This window comes from Belonocnema kinseyi, chromosome 6 (genome assembly GCF_010883055.1).
Source record: "Belonocnema kinseyi isolate 2016_QV_RU_SX_M_011 chromosome 6, B_treatae_v1, whole genome shotgun sequence".
Taxonomy (NCBI): domain Eukaryota; kingdom Metazoa; phylum Arthropoda; class Insecta; order Hymenoptera; family Cynipidae; genus Belonocnema; species Belonocnema kinseyi.
Genome location: NC_046662.1, coordinates 29,739,998 through 29,755,150, shown reverse-complemented (window position 1 = coordinate 29,755,150; position 15,153 = coordinate 29,739,998). Strand labels below are relative to the sequence as shown.

The 15,153-nt window shown below is 26.1% G+C and overlaps 2 protein-coding genes across 2 annotated transcripts in view; both read left to right on the top strand.

Moving 5' to 3' along the window:
- LOC117174114 (dynamin-binding protein-like) overlaps nucleotides 1–15,153 on the top strand; it is a 63,903-nt gene that overhangs the window by 8,112 nt on the left and 40,638 nt on the right. The window contains exon 3 of the mRNA XM_033362885.1: nucleotides 14,909–15,027. Coding sequence (XP_033218776.1) covers nucleotides 14,909–15,027 — 119 coding nt within the window. The remainder of the gene's footprint in view (nucleotides 1–14,908; nucleotides 15,028–15,153) is intronic.
- LOC117174116 lies at nucleotides 4,276–14,798 on the top strand. Its single transcript, XM_033362888.1, has 3 exons — nucleotides 4,276–4,705; nucleotides 9,804–9,968; nucleotides 14,166–14,798. The coding sequence occupies exons 1-3, from the start codon at nucleotides 4,539–4,541 to the stop codon at nucleotides 14,635–14,637; spliced, it is 804 nt and encodes a 267-aa protein (XP_033218779.1). The 5' UTR covers nucleotides 4,276–4,538; the 3' UTR covers nucleotides 14,638–14,798.

Sequence of the window (15,153 nt, the reverse complement as noted above, 5' to 3'; positions counted from 1 at the left end):
TACGAACTCTCGAGAGCCTCGTCTAGTGGCCGCCAGGTTTCGTATTTTCGTGTACAACGTTACCGGCTGATACCGTTGGAATTGATTGTTGAAATATTTTTTCTTACGTCTTTTATTATTAAACTTTGTACTTTAACGTACTTTTCTTTCGGCTCTTGCATTTCTCAAAGTTTGAGACCGATATTTTAAGTTTATAAAAAGTTCGAACGGTCAAAAAATGTTGAGGTTCAGAAAAAAGATGAAATAATTTTCAGTGAAGTTCCTACCAAAATGCAGTACCTAAACGTACTTTATTGCACTCTAATACATTTCCCAAAGTTTCAGCTCGATATTTTATTTACAAAAAAAGTTCTTAGGTTCAAAAAAACATTCAGTGAGCTGAAAAACTGTCGTCGGTAATATAGGTATTTAGCTGTGTCACATGCCCTTAAACAATAAAAATATATGTGTCTCAATTTTTTCTAGTGCCGAATAGTCTTAGTTATTGGCCGTTGAAAAGCAGTGTACCGGTAGTGGCGTTTTGGCCGTTTAAGGGTTAATTGGATGCCAGCGCCTCGCAGTGGAAATCTCAGACAACAACGCTGCGATGCAAGTGAGAGAATTTTGTTTTCAAACTTCGCGCGCAACATGCGACTTGAGCTATAATGGATGCGCTTGAAGTCACCTTAAGCAGCAGTTAATTACATTTTTTTAAAATTATTAACGCTGCAAAAAAAAGTATTGCGATTACTCCGTGAGTTTCTAATGGAAATTTGAACGTAGAATCCGAATTTCAATAATTTAAAAGTTGATCTTGCTTTTTTTCTGAGTTTTTAAAGAAGGAACCGAAGGGGGACTCATCGGGGTCTTTGAGGGTACTTGCAAAACAGCATTTCTTGTCCGTATCAATTTTTTTTCTTTTCAATCGATTTTCTCCCGGTAAATCATAAAAATTTTCAACTCGATGTGGCGCTTCGTGTGAAAATAAGTCAGGAAATAAAAAAGTAGCGGTAAGGTAGAAATCTGGTCACGTGACAAGAAATTAACTTGGACCGTTTTTTGTCATAACCTTGCATTTTTTTGAACCTAAGAACGTTTTTTATATTAAAGATATTTGCGAGGTGTAAAGAACGTGCATAAACCTAATTTAATGTCAGCTCTTGCATTCGTCAAAATTTGAGGCCAACACTTTACGTATAAAAAAAGTTTTTAGGTTAAAAATATCTCAAGGTACGAAGAGCATATTTCAAAAAATATTCCCAGTTTTAATTTCAAAGAAATTAATTTTTAGCGCAATTTCTACCCCAATGAAGTACACAAACGTAGTTTATGGTATTCTGATACATTTTTGAAAGTTGCGGTCCATTATTTTATTTATAAAAAAAGTTCTTAAGTGCATGTGACACAACCAAATACCTATATTACCGACCTCACTTTATCAGTTCACTGAGTATTTTTTTGAAACTAAGAACTTTTTCGTAAATAAAATATCGAGCTGAAACTTTGGAAAATGTATTAGAGTACAATAAATTACGTTCAGGTACGTCACTTGGGTAGGAACTTCACTGAAAATTATTTCATCTCTTTTCTGAACCTCTACATTTTTTGAACGTTCGAACTTCTTTTATACAAAAACGTAGGACGAGCCACCTGTTAGAGTATAAAAAATATAAATATAAAAAATTGTAATAACTCGGAAAATAATTTAAACTTTTGAAGACCTAGGGCTTATTTTCAACGGAATTTTCCTTAGTACTTATCGAAATAATAAATAAATATTTTTAGAATTTTTCTCCTAGATTTTGCCCTAAGGTTAGACTTGACACAACAAAGTAGTAAAATTTCAAGTATTGATCAGACTGAGTGATGATATTTAATATCCATGGTGTCTTTCCTACATACTTATTTAGATTCTTATAATCATTTAAGCTGCTTACTTTTGTTCACTTCACGGAGGAATAATAAGGAGAAATTGAGGTTATATCAATGCTTTGCAAAGTCAACTGATCTTAACCGTTGGAAATTTGATCAAAAAAAATCTAGCTTAAAATTTTTTTTTTAATTTCGTGAAATAAAGAAATTTGTTACCTAATATTATGCTGTCACATTCTTCAATCTGCACATTTTATATCATTTAATGATTGAAATTACAGTTGTATTACTTACCCATAGTTTCGAGGTCATAATTTGTTAACTTATTTCTGTACAAAAACACAGAAATAAATAAGCACGTATTTTGACAAACTCGATTGACAATATTTACGGGAACATAACCTCAGTTTTTAGTTGTCATTCAATACGGCACTTACTCGCCATCTTCTTGCGGGAGAAAGCAAATCACTGTGCGCATGTCCCCTTCGTTGTGAGTATTGGCTTCAAAGGTCTAAGTCTGGCAGTAAATGTACAGTTACCGCAGTCAAAACTCGAGGCGCTCCCTGATGGACCGAAGGAACAGAAAGGAGCCTCTGCAAAGTACCCTTAATATATTAATCGCAGCGTCAAAAACTTTAAAAAATGAAATACTTGTCATTTACATGGGCCGAAGTCGGCTTCAAGTGCATCTTCTTTTAGTAGCAGTTAAAAATTGTAATAGGCGTGCCGTCGGTAACCTTAAGCATTTTGTCTGGATGCTAGCGCCACACAGTGGAAACCTCAGACAACAATGCTGCGATGCAAGTGAGAGCAGTCAAGCAGTGTCCTTGAGGTTACGAGACGAGATGTCAAGAGTAAAGATAAAGTATTTGTTTAAATTCTCATTTTTCATATTATTCTTATCGGAGAAGGTATTGAATTTGTGTAAAATTATACATATAAATTATTACATATATTTATTTATATTTATTTGCCAATTTTGAAATTTATTTTTAAACTTCGCGTGCAACATACGACTTCACCGGTCTCCTTATTATTAATCCGTGGTTCGCTCCAAGAACTAGATAGTTAGCGTATTTGGAAACGGCTATCAGACTGAGTAAGGTTAATTACAGTAATAATTCTCCAAGGCTGATCAACGAACTGTTATAGATTATAACTAATAAGTCACAGGAATGACATTTATATAATAATCACTGTCATACGTTAAGTGTTTATCTACAACCGAGTATCATAGGTACCCTAATAGCACAAAACGTTCCGGTAACGTGCCTGGAACATTTCGCGGAAACCTTCGGAACGTTCCCTGAGCGTGTAAAATATTAGCCGCTTGGGAACGTTCCACTGGGACCTGTGGGGAACCTTTTACTATTGTTATTTTTAATAACCGTTATCTCGTAAACCGTAAGAGATAGGTAAAAATAGATGTCATTTTTGAATTTTGAGTACCTTATATACTACATTGTAATATGGTATCTATATCATAAACTGACATTAATGTTCCATGCTACTAGGGTACTTAGTTTTGCTAATACGAAAAATTATGATTGTTAAGGCCATGTGACGAGTGGGTCACGTGGCCAGATTCCTACCTTACCGCCACCTTTCTTATTTCACAACTTATTTTCACACGAAGCGCCACATCGAGTTGAAAATTTGGGATAATGAATAAGAAGTACTAAGAAAGGTGGATTTGGTCCTAAACTTTAATAATTATAAAAAAAGTAAAAAAAAATTATTTACAACAAAAAACTTTTTTCATAATTATACGAATTTATGACCAGACCCACCATTCTTAGTGCTTCTTGTTTAGTATCCCAAATTTTCAACTTGATGTGGCGTTTTGTGTGAATGTAAGTTGAGAAATAAAAAAAGTGGCGGTAGAGATAGGAATCTGGTCACGAGACCCTCTCATTACATGGCCTTAAGGAATGTAAAATTTTACATAAAACTAGTTCGAAACTAAAGTATAGTCATGTGTATTGAGTATAAACGTTATTTAACTTAAAAAACAAATAATAATAGTAAAAAATGAATGTTCTCGTAAATACTCGATCCATTCTCGCGTTCTCGGTAAAATACAGTAACCTTATCCGTCACCTCCAAATCTTTGTTACCGAGAACTTTCTAACTTTTAAGTGGCCGCCAGGGTACCGGCTGATGCCGATCGAATTGGTAGCCGAGTCCTTTTCCTTTGTTCCTTTTTTCTGGAAAACAAAAATTATATATGGAAGGGGGGGGGGGGTACGCATTTTTTACAGTATGGCACAGAATGTGGGGGGGGGGGCTTAAAGTGGATCTATGAGTCGTGACGTAATTTACGTGCGGTCCCTCCCTTTACACGAAAAATCGAAGTGGTTAACCCCTCATTCAAACATGTCCCGATTCCCGCTGCGTATTGCGGAAGAATTTTGAACTTCACAGAACTGGTTTGTAAAGGTGTGCGCGTGTGCGCGTCGCGCGAAGCCTCCTGAAGACGTTATGTGGAAAAATTCTATTTTATAGCACACGATAATTTGTACTTTTTTGTTATCAGTGTTACTCAGAACTACACAGGCCATCGATTTTTCCGAAACTAGACGTATATTATAATTTCTACAAGCCACAGTTTTCCCCGGTAATTTAACATAACCTCTAACTCTAATGACAGTTTGTTATTGAACACATTGAATAACAAATTTGAAGTCATGCCCCCGAAAGATACAAAAACGAAAAAGCAGAATATCTGCTGTGTTGTCAATTGCCAAAGTAACTTTACCAATGTATTACCAGGCACGCAATTTTACCGCTTCCCTTTAGCTAAATATAAATTACCACGTCGAGAAAAGTGGATTACTGCAGTGAGAAAACAAAAGTAAGTCAATAATTTCATATTATTTTAGACTTGGTAAAGATCTGAGCGAATTATTTTTTGTCATTTGTAATATATCGTTTATATTTTATGTATATTCAGGGTGTCTGCCCTATCTGGAAACCCTGGAAGACCAGGAATTGTCATAGAATTTTTAGTATACTTGAAAATGTTAGGATTGTTTTTAAAAAGTTGAAAACCTTTTTTTTCTGAGAGCGTGCTTAATTTTTTGTTTAAATTGCTGGATAAAATTAAATAACAATTATTCTTTTATGTTAAAGTACCTTTATCTTATACTGTATTGAACTATTGTGATGAAAATGCTGTTTTTTATGGTTTAAAATTAATTTTTTCACGGGGAAATTTAACTACTATTCTAATTGAATATTTTAGTTAAAAATTTATCTCTTTGGTTGAACATTAATTTTTTTTTAACTAAAAATTTACACACTGTGTTTACGGAATTTTATTAAACTCTAATCCCTTCTTCACCTTCTTGAGGACTAACTTTATGGAAAATTCCATAATCATAGATAGTGTCGAAACGCTCTGTTTACGGTTATGGAATTTTCCGTAACTCTAACAGGGTTGAAAATTAATTTTTTTGCAGTCGAAAATTATTTTATTTTATTTTATTGAAAATTCAATTTAGTGTCCAAAATTGAACACTTCTTTTTTGAAAATTCATTTCATTTGTAGAAAGTTAAACTATTTCCTTGAAAATGATTGTATTTTTCTGAAAAGTCATATTTTTGTGTAGAATTTAATATTCTTATTTGAAAACGTACCGCTTTACTTGAAAATGGATTTATTTAGTAGAAAATATAACTATTTTGTTGAAAATTCATTTTTTTAATGGAAAATTATTTTTTTTATTAAAAATTTAATTATTCTATTTTGAGTTGGAAGTTAATGTGTTTTGTAATAAAAGTTCAACTATTTAATAGAAAAGTAATCTTTTCAGCTGTAATTAAATCTTTTTGGTTGAAAACTAATTTCCTTGGTTGAAAATTTAGGGAGTTATTTTAAAAATTTGTTTTTTTTTCTGTTGTTAAAAATCAATTGTCTCAACTAAAAATTTAACTTTTCCATGTTTTGTTAAAAATTGATCTTTTTTATTTAAAAATTGATGTATTTGGTTGAAAATTTCCCCTTTTCCGTCAAAAATTATTCTCTTTGATTGTAACTTCATCTTTTCATTTGAAAATTCATCATTTTAGTTGAAAACCCATTTTTTTTGGTTAAAAATTGAACTGTTTTGATGAAAATTTATTTATCCTAATGAAAAGTTGTAGATCTTGGTAGAAAATTAATTTTTCTTATTGAAAAATGTACTGTTTTGTTTGAAAATACATTTTTTTGTTGTCAAAAGTTAACTATTATATTTTTGTGACTGAAAGTCGATCTTTTTTAGGTGAAAATTCATTTATTCGGTTCAAAATTCAAATATTTTGTAGAAAATTTTTTAAAAAATTCAAATTCAAATGTAGTTAAAAATTCTTTTTTTGGTAAATATTCATAACATTAGTTAAAAAATTTAACTATTTATTTGAAAATTCTTTCTTTGTAATCATTTTTTTTGGCTTTCAGATTCAACAATTTTGTTAGAAATTAATTTTTCGTTAAAAATCAATATTTTCTGTGTAAAAACTCAACTGTTTTGTAGAAAATTCGTCATTTTTGTTTTAAAAAATTCTTTTTTTTTTTAAATTAATTTTTTCGTTGTTGCAACTTAGTTATTAAAGTTGAAAATTTATAACTCTGGCTTACATTTTATGTGAAATGACCAAGAAATAACCGTAAATTTATTTTTTGGCCGGGAATAAATAAAAAAAAAATTCTTTCAACTTTTATTTTAACCGGTTTTTAAATAATTAGTTTCATTTTGATCTTTTTAACATATTCAGTTTAGAATGCGTAATTTGAAAGTCTTTCACTCTATAAATTTTTCATTTATGATTTTAATTTTTAAGCGTAAATTTCAATTTCAATAATTTTAAAATACAGTTTTAAAGACTTGAAGAATTAAAAATGAGAAGCGTTTAAAATCCAATATTTTTTATAAAAACGTTTTTAGTTGATGACATGTGCAATATAAAATAATTAATGATTTTTAAAATTGAGCTGTAATTTAAGATTTAAAATGTGAATAATAATGGATTTTACAAGACGTTTCGGAATCAGTTAAGAATTTCTCGATTTTAGCGTTGAAAATTTAACTGTTTTGATTGGAAAGTCTTATTAGTTCGATTGAAAATTTATAAACTATTTTTAATTGTAAAATGTTTAAAAATTTTAAAAATAAATGAATAACATATTCATAATTGAAGACTTATTAAATTTCAAATAATATCGCAGTTCAAAATATTATATTTTTAAGCATTCAATTTTTTATTTTTTATTTAAGAAAAAGAACAGTTACTTAAAATTGAGAAATATCTGACTCTTTATTTAAAATCAGTAATTATCAATGAAATATTCGAAACTAAACAAAAAACTAAACTTTGAATGTTACAATTATAATTGTTCTATTTAACAAAATTTTAATTTGTAAATCAAATTGTTAAATTTTGATGTAGGAATAACAATTGAATACATATTAAAATTTCGGTGCGAATAGCCCATGGCCTAATTAAAAAAAATATAGATTTTGGCAGATTTCGATTAACAAATTTAGAAGCTTTTTATAAACTCGGAAAGGCTTCAAAAGAATAAAAAACATTTCCCAAGAAAATTGAAAATGATTTTTTATCAAAAAAAAATTACTTTTGAGAGATTATGAAAAAAGATTTGAAAACATTTATTGATAGGATTTAAAAAAAGAATTAGAAAAAATCGAAACATTTTAAAAGATGTTTAGATGTTCTGAAAATGTTTTTTATTAATAATTTAACATTTGAAAAAATATAAAACAACATGGAGAGGCTTCAAGATTGTGAAATAAAATTTCGGAGCATTTTAAGAATGTTTAAACTATTGAAAATAATTTAACTTTTAATGTCAGAAGTGTTCAGTTTATTTGAAAAATGTAATCGTTCATTTTTATTGTATCTAGCTTAAAAATGCTTAAATCCGTAACAATAGAGAGTGTAAAAAATTTAAATATATAATTTTTTGTTTAAAAATTACATTTTTTAATTTTAAAATTATGTATTTTGTTGATAATTCATCGCTTTTGTTATAAAATAATTTTTTTGATTAAAAATTCAACTTTTCCAGTTAAATATTCATCATTTTGGTTTTAGAAAATTATCTTTTTGGTTTAAAATTCAACTATTTCAGTTTAAGATTAATCATTTTAGTTTTAAAAAATTATCTTTTTTATCGAAAATCTATTTTTAAACTGAAAATTGAACCATTCCATTTTTTGTTGAAAGTTTATTCTTTTTAGTTCAAAATTCACGTATTTGGTTAAAAATTTGACTTTTTACATTGAAAATTAAATTATTTCGTTGAGAATTCGTCTTTTTTGCAGAAAATTAATCTTCTAGGTTGAAAATTCATCCTTTTTTTTTCAATGTTCAACTATTCTAGTCAAAGTTTCATAATTTTAGTAAAAAATTTATCTATTTGGCTTAAAATTGAACTATTTTAGTTGAAAATGGATTATTTTAGTTTCAAATTCATCAGTTTCGTCGAAAATCATTTTTAACTGATAATTTAATTATTACAGTTTTTTAAAAAGTAATTCTTTTTAGTGTAAAATTCAACTATTGTGTTGAAAGTTGGACTTTTTAGTAGAAAATTCAACCATTTCGTTCAAAATTTGTGTTTTTCGGTAGAAATGAATGTTTTTGGTTAAAAGTACAAATATTTCAGTTCAATATTTATGATTTTAGATAAAAATTGATCTTTTTGCTTTAAAATTCAACTATTTCAGTTGAAGATTATCACTTTAGTTGCAAATTCATCAGTTTGGTTAAAAATTGATCTTTTTTATTTAAAAATTCAACTATTTAATTGTAAATTAAATTTTTTTAAGGAAAATTCAACTATGTATTTCAATTATTATTCAAATTGATGGATTATAGAAATAAATTGAAAACTGATTAATTTTGTTTTTAGTATTATTTCGTTTAGAACTTCTAAATACATTTTTAAATTATCCGAATTTTTCCTACAACAAAAGGAAAATCCTGGAAATTAAAAAAAATCCTTGAAATCTTTCAGGTTCTATTTTGATCATTTTGGAAATATCTTAAAACCTTTTTAAATTTTCTGTTACAATAATTTTTCAAAATAAAAAATAATTTTCAATTTTCCTAGGAGTCTTAAGAAAATGTTTTTATTCTTTTTAATCCAAATTTTAAGGATTTTTTTTTTAATTTACAGGATTTTCTAAAATTTGTAGGAAAAATTTATTCAAAAATATATTTAAAAGTTTTGAAAAAATTCCAACAATGATTTTAAATTTGTAAAAATATAAAACAATTTCTAGATTTCTCAATATTTTGAAATAAAAGTTTAATGTTTTTGAAGAATGCTTCAACTATTTCAAATGAAAATAACTTCTTCAAAAAATATTATTTTGAAAATTTTCAAAATTCATTGCTTGGTTCTTTAATTTAGAGTATTGTAGATGTTAACGTGGATTTATATTTTTGGAATTTAATCTGAATCTTTGAAATCTATGATTTATAAATTTCTAAATTTTGCAGTTTATCTACATTTCATTACAAAATTTCAATTGAAAAGTGTTAGTACCTCCCATTTCCTAGTATAAATTAAATTTGTTGTTTATTGTATATTACTTTAAATGGAAAAATGTTTAGAAAAGAGTTCGATTCCTTAAATTTCATTGACCGTGAAAAATGTTTGCAAACCGTGAATTTACCGGGAATTTTTTTTCTTCGATTAAAACGGCCACCTTGTTAATTGAACATATCAATCGAATTTCTAGAAACTAAAAAAAATTATTTATAATAAATTGGCAATACTGTATACACATTCCGAGTCGATTGTTTAAAAAAATTATACATGAAAAAACATGGAATTGTCAGGGATTTTTTTTCAGATTTGGTTAGTAGACACCCTGATATTATCATAATTCGTTTTCAATGTAATTATTACGTGGTATGATTATTTTAATTATGCATTTCAGTCCAGATGCATCATCTTGGCAGCCAAATGAAAACACACGTATTTGCAGTCAACATTTTGTTGGAAATAAAAAATCGGAACATCCCTTAAGTCCGAGTTATAATCCAACAATTTTCTCTGATGATAATAATAGATGTACGATTGCGGAAGAAATGGCTACTGCAAGGTTTGTGAAAAAAGTATTGTAAAATAAATATATTTACCAGAATAGTTGAATTTTTCAACAAAAATATTCATTTTTTACTTAAAAAAAAAAAATGAATTCCTAACTAAAATAATAAATTTTCGACCAAAATATTAATTGTTTACCAAAAAAGAATAACTTTTAAGAAAATACACGAATTCTCAACAAAATACTAGTTAAATTTGTGAAAAAATGAATTTTTAACCAAATAATTCATTTTTCGATTAAAAAAAAAATTCTTATAAAAAAAGATAAATTTTTAATAAAATACATGAATCATAAATTTAAAAAACAACAGATTTTTGAACTAAAATGATGAATCAATAACAATTTTTTTTTTATTTAAACAAGAAAAAATTTGATTTAAAAAAAAAACTTCGAACAAAAATTATACTTTTGTAAGACTTATTTGTTATTAACTAATTAATTGAATTAATAAATTTTGGGCACTCAACTACCACTTTAGGCATGATTTACGGAAGTGAATAAAAAAATTGAAACTTCGCTGAATTACAACATAAAATCTCTTTTTTAAAATGAGACCAAGAAAATAACAAAATATTTACTCGTTATTGAATTATCATAAAAAATGTGGAATCGTGCTCAAGACACGAATTTTCAATCATTTTCCTAAAGTATAAAAAATCTCAAAATTGTCGAAATTATATCATTTTAAGCAGTTTTAAGTTATAAAAATATTAAAACTTGAAAGATTACAAATTTTTATTTAACTGAACAATTTTTAAATTAAAAGTTAAATTTTTTCTCTTCCTATCTTGCAACTTTAATATAACTTTAAATAAATCCTGCAAAATAAAAAAAAAATTGTCTGAAAATCATGCAGATGACTTTTTTTTTTACAAATTTGGAAATCTTTTGAAATCTTTTTAATATTCTCCGAAAATGTATTTTTCAAAATAAATTTTTTTTTTCAATTTTCTCAGGGATCTTAATAAAATTTGTTATTTTTTTAAACCTTTTAAAATTCTTAAAAAAAAAATAACAATTTTTTTGTTCGAAATCTTCAAACATCTATATTTTTTTCAATCTTTTTGAAATTCATTCAAATTTTTTATTGATTTTTTTATATTTTTTCAAAACTTCTAATAATCTCTTAAACTGATTAATCTTTTTGATTGAAAACTCATCTTTTCGGTTGAAAATTTCTGTATTTCGTTAAAGAATCATCTTTTTTCGTAGAAAACAAATCTTCTCAGTTGAAAATTTATTTTTTGGCTAAAAACTCATTTTTATGGTTAAAAATTTAACGTCTCCTTTTTTTTATTCCTGAAAATCCAAATTTTGTGTGTGAAAAAATCTACTATTTTATTGAAATGTATTCTGTCAAAAATTCAATTTTTTGAGTCAAAAGTTAATCTTTTTGTTTGAAACTTGTATAAAAATGTATCATTTTAGTTGGAAATTAATTTTTTTAGTTTAAATTTTATCATTTAATTTGGAAATTAATTAATTTAGTTAAATTTTTTACTGTTTTGTGGAAAATTAATTATTTGCCAAATCACAATTGAATCATTGCGTTTTTTGTTGAAGAGCAACAATTTTTTTTAGTTCAAATATTTTGTTGAAAAGAAAATTAATATATTTTGTTAAAAATTCATCCTTTATAGTAGAAAGTTAATCTTCTTTGCTGGAATTTTATCTTTTTGATTGAAAATTCAGTTGTTTGGCAGAAAATTCTTTATTTTTTAAAACTCTGTTTTTTTTTACTGAAAATTAAATTTTTTTAAATGAAAATTTAATTCATCCATTTTTCGTTGAAAATATATATTTTTCAGTTGAAAGTTTATATTTATTTTTAGTTGAAGGTTTATTAAATTCCACTTTTTTGTCAAAAATTCAACTATTTCATTAAAAATTTTGTTTGCTGGATAAAAATTCAACATTTTAGTCGAAAAATTAATTTTTTAAATTGAAAATTCATTTTTTAGCTAAATGTTTACAATTTTGTTGAAAAGAAAATTAATATATTTGGTTAAGAATTCATCTTTTGTAGTAGATAGTAAATGTTCTCGTATGAAACTTATCTTTTTTTTATTGAAAATTCAGTTCTTTGGTTGAAATTTCCCTATTTTGTTCAAAGTTTCTTATTAAAATTTAACTGTTTCATTTTTCTTTAATTTATCTTTTATTCAGTAGAAAAATTATCTTCTTTAGTTGAAGATTGATATTTTTCAGTTTAAAGTGAAACTCTTTTGTAGAAAATTCAATTTTTCTTATAAAAACAATTTTTTACCTTAATTTAATATTTTATTAGCTGGAACTGTATGTATTTTGCTGTAAATTCCTCCTTTTGGTAAAAAATTCTACTATTACGTTAAAAAAAATGTTTGATAAAAATTCAACATTTTAGTTCAAAAATTAATTTTTTTACTTGAAAATTTATTATTTATTTGAAAATTCATTTTTGTAGTTAAGATTGTAATATTTTGTGGAAAACTCATTTTTTCCAACTAAAATTTTAACTATTGAATTTTTGGTTGAAAACCAATTTTTTTTAATTCCACTATTTTGTTCAAAAGCAAATAAATATATTTCGTTAAAAATTCATCTTTTGTTGTAGAAAATTAATCTTTCGCTTGGAATTTTATCTTTTTGATTGAAAATTCAGTTCTTTGGTTAAAAATTCTCTATTTTGTTAAAAGTTCGTTCTTTTATTGAAAATTAATTTTTATTAATGAAAATTTAGCTATTTTTATTGTTGTTGAAAGTTTGTCTCTTTCAGTTCAATAGTTTTTCTTAGTTGATTTATATTTTTTAGTTGGAAATGTAACTATATAGTTAAAAAGTTTTTTAAAATCAAAATTCAATATTTTAGTTGAAAAATTAATTTTTTTAGTCGAAATTTTATTATTTATTTGAAAATTAATTTTTGCAGTTAAAATTTTACTATTTTGTGGAAAACTTTTTTTTCCTCCTAACAATTTAACTATTGAATTTTTTGTTGAAACCCAATTTTTTTTAATTAAACTATTTTGTTCAAAAAAAAAAAATTAATATATTTGGTTAAAAATTCATCTTTTGTAGTAGAAAATTAATCTGTCGGTTGACATTTGATCTTTTTTATTGAAAATTCAGTTTTTCGGTTAAAAATTCTTTATTTTGTTAAAAGTTCGTTCTTTTATTGAAAATTAATTTTTATTAATGAAAATTTAGCTATTTTTATTGTTGTTGAAAGTTTGTCTCTTTCAGTTCAATATTTTTTCTTAGTTGATTTATATTTTTTAGCTGGAAATGTAACTATATAGTTAAAAAGTTTTTTAAAATCAAAATTCAATATTTTAGTTGAAAAATTAATTTTTTTAGTTGAAATTTTATTATTTATTTGAAAATTAATTTTTGCAGTTAAAATTTTACTATTTTGTGGAAAACTTTTTTTTCCTCCTAACAATTTAACTATTGAATTTTTTGTTAAAACCCAATTTTTTTTAATTAAACTATTTTGTTAAAAAAAAAATTAATATATTTGGTTAAAAATTCATCTTTTGTAGTAGAAAATTAATCTGTCGGTTGACATTTGATCTTTTTTATTGAAAATTCAGTTTTTCGGTAAAAAATTCTTTATTTTGTTAAAAGTTCGCTTTTTATTGAAAATTATTATGTTTTTTATGCAAATTTAGCTATTAAAAAAAAATGGAAAATGTATCTTTTTGAGCGGAAAAGTTTTTTTTTTTAGTTGAATAATTATATTTTTTTGTTGAAAATTTAACTATTTAGTTAACAAGTTATTTTCTGGATAAAAGTTCATCATTTTAGTTGAAAATTCATTTTTTTTTAATTTAAAATTTATCATTTTATTTGTAAATTAATTTTTTAAATCAAAAGTTTTACCATTTTTTAGAAAATTCAATTGTTTTTACCTTAAATTGATGTTTTTTAGCTGAAACTTCAAGTAATTTGTTGAAAATTGGAAAATATTCGTCTTGAATTCTGTATGATAGTTGTCACTAAAAGACTTTAAAATAAATTTAGAAACATACCTTCTTCTTACATCAACGTTATTAATCTCCTAGGTGTAAGGTTTTTTTTTATATCTGAAAGAACAGTTTAAAATGGTCAGGAAAAATGAAAAATTTGCCAAAGGAAAGTCAGGGAATTTTTAAATAGGGATTTCGTAGCAACCCTATTAATAGGAGACTTCCTAATTTCCATTTTTTCTAGGTTCGAACGAAACCTAAAAAGAAGAGCCAGTTCAGAGTTGATTCGTTCATCAAAAAAATGTCCAGCTGAAAGCCTTCAGTCAGAAGAGATCGCTGAAGTTCCGATTCCCCAAGAAATTTCAGAGCAAACAGTTCAGCCTTCAGTTCAAATAATCCAAGACAATGTCGAAATTTCGCATCTACAAAAAACTGATCAGAGTGTTCAGGTCCATTTTCCCGAAGAAGATGAGACAGATTGTAAAATCTTTGTTTGCATTAAATACAATAACATGATCACTTGTGATGCCGAAACTCAAGCTTTTATTCCACCGAATGCCGAAAATTGCAATAAAGAGAGAAGAAAATATTGTGAAAGTGATTTTCTCGAGGAATATAAGCCTGATAATACGCAGAGCAGCGAAGTTGAAAATACAAGAATTTTTAAATGCACAGCTGAATTTGGCGAAATGTCTTCCATTTCCGACTTTAGATAAAACAGCTATTTGTTGCTCTTCCGTGATGATGTTGTGTTGATTCTCTACGTTTTCTAGTCGGTTTATAATCTTATTGTGAAAGATGAGATTGTCAGAATCTTGAAAATGTAACCAATTCTATACAAGTGTTATTTGTGATATCCGTGAATAAATGGTCTGAAGAAAAAGAGCTATTTTTTTTTTTTTTTTGAAATTTCAATATTCAGTTATAAGAGATTTTCCCGCAGGAAGTAAATTTTTGATGTGAATTAATAATTTATTTTTTTCATAGGACAAATCATTGTTGGGCGAAGCGAGGTACAGCCCGGATGGTTTTCTGGTTATTTGGAATCTCAAAAAGGAATTTTTCCAACTACTCACGTATGGCAGCTTAACAAATCATTAATCAAGGTAATTTAGTCATAAAAGCTTCTTTTTTTTTTAAACAATACTATAAGTATTTTTTAGTTTCCAGAGATTTTTTCAAGCCTAAAGACGAATTTATTCAATAAAAATTGGATTTTTTAAACCAAAATT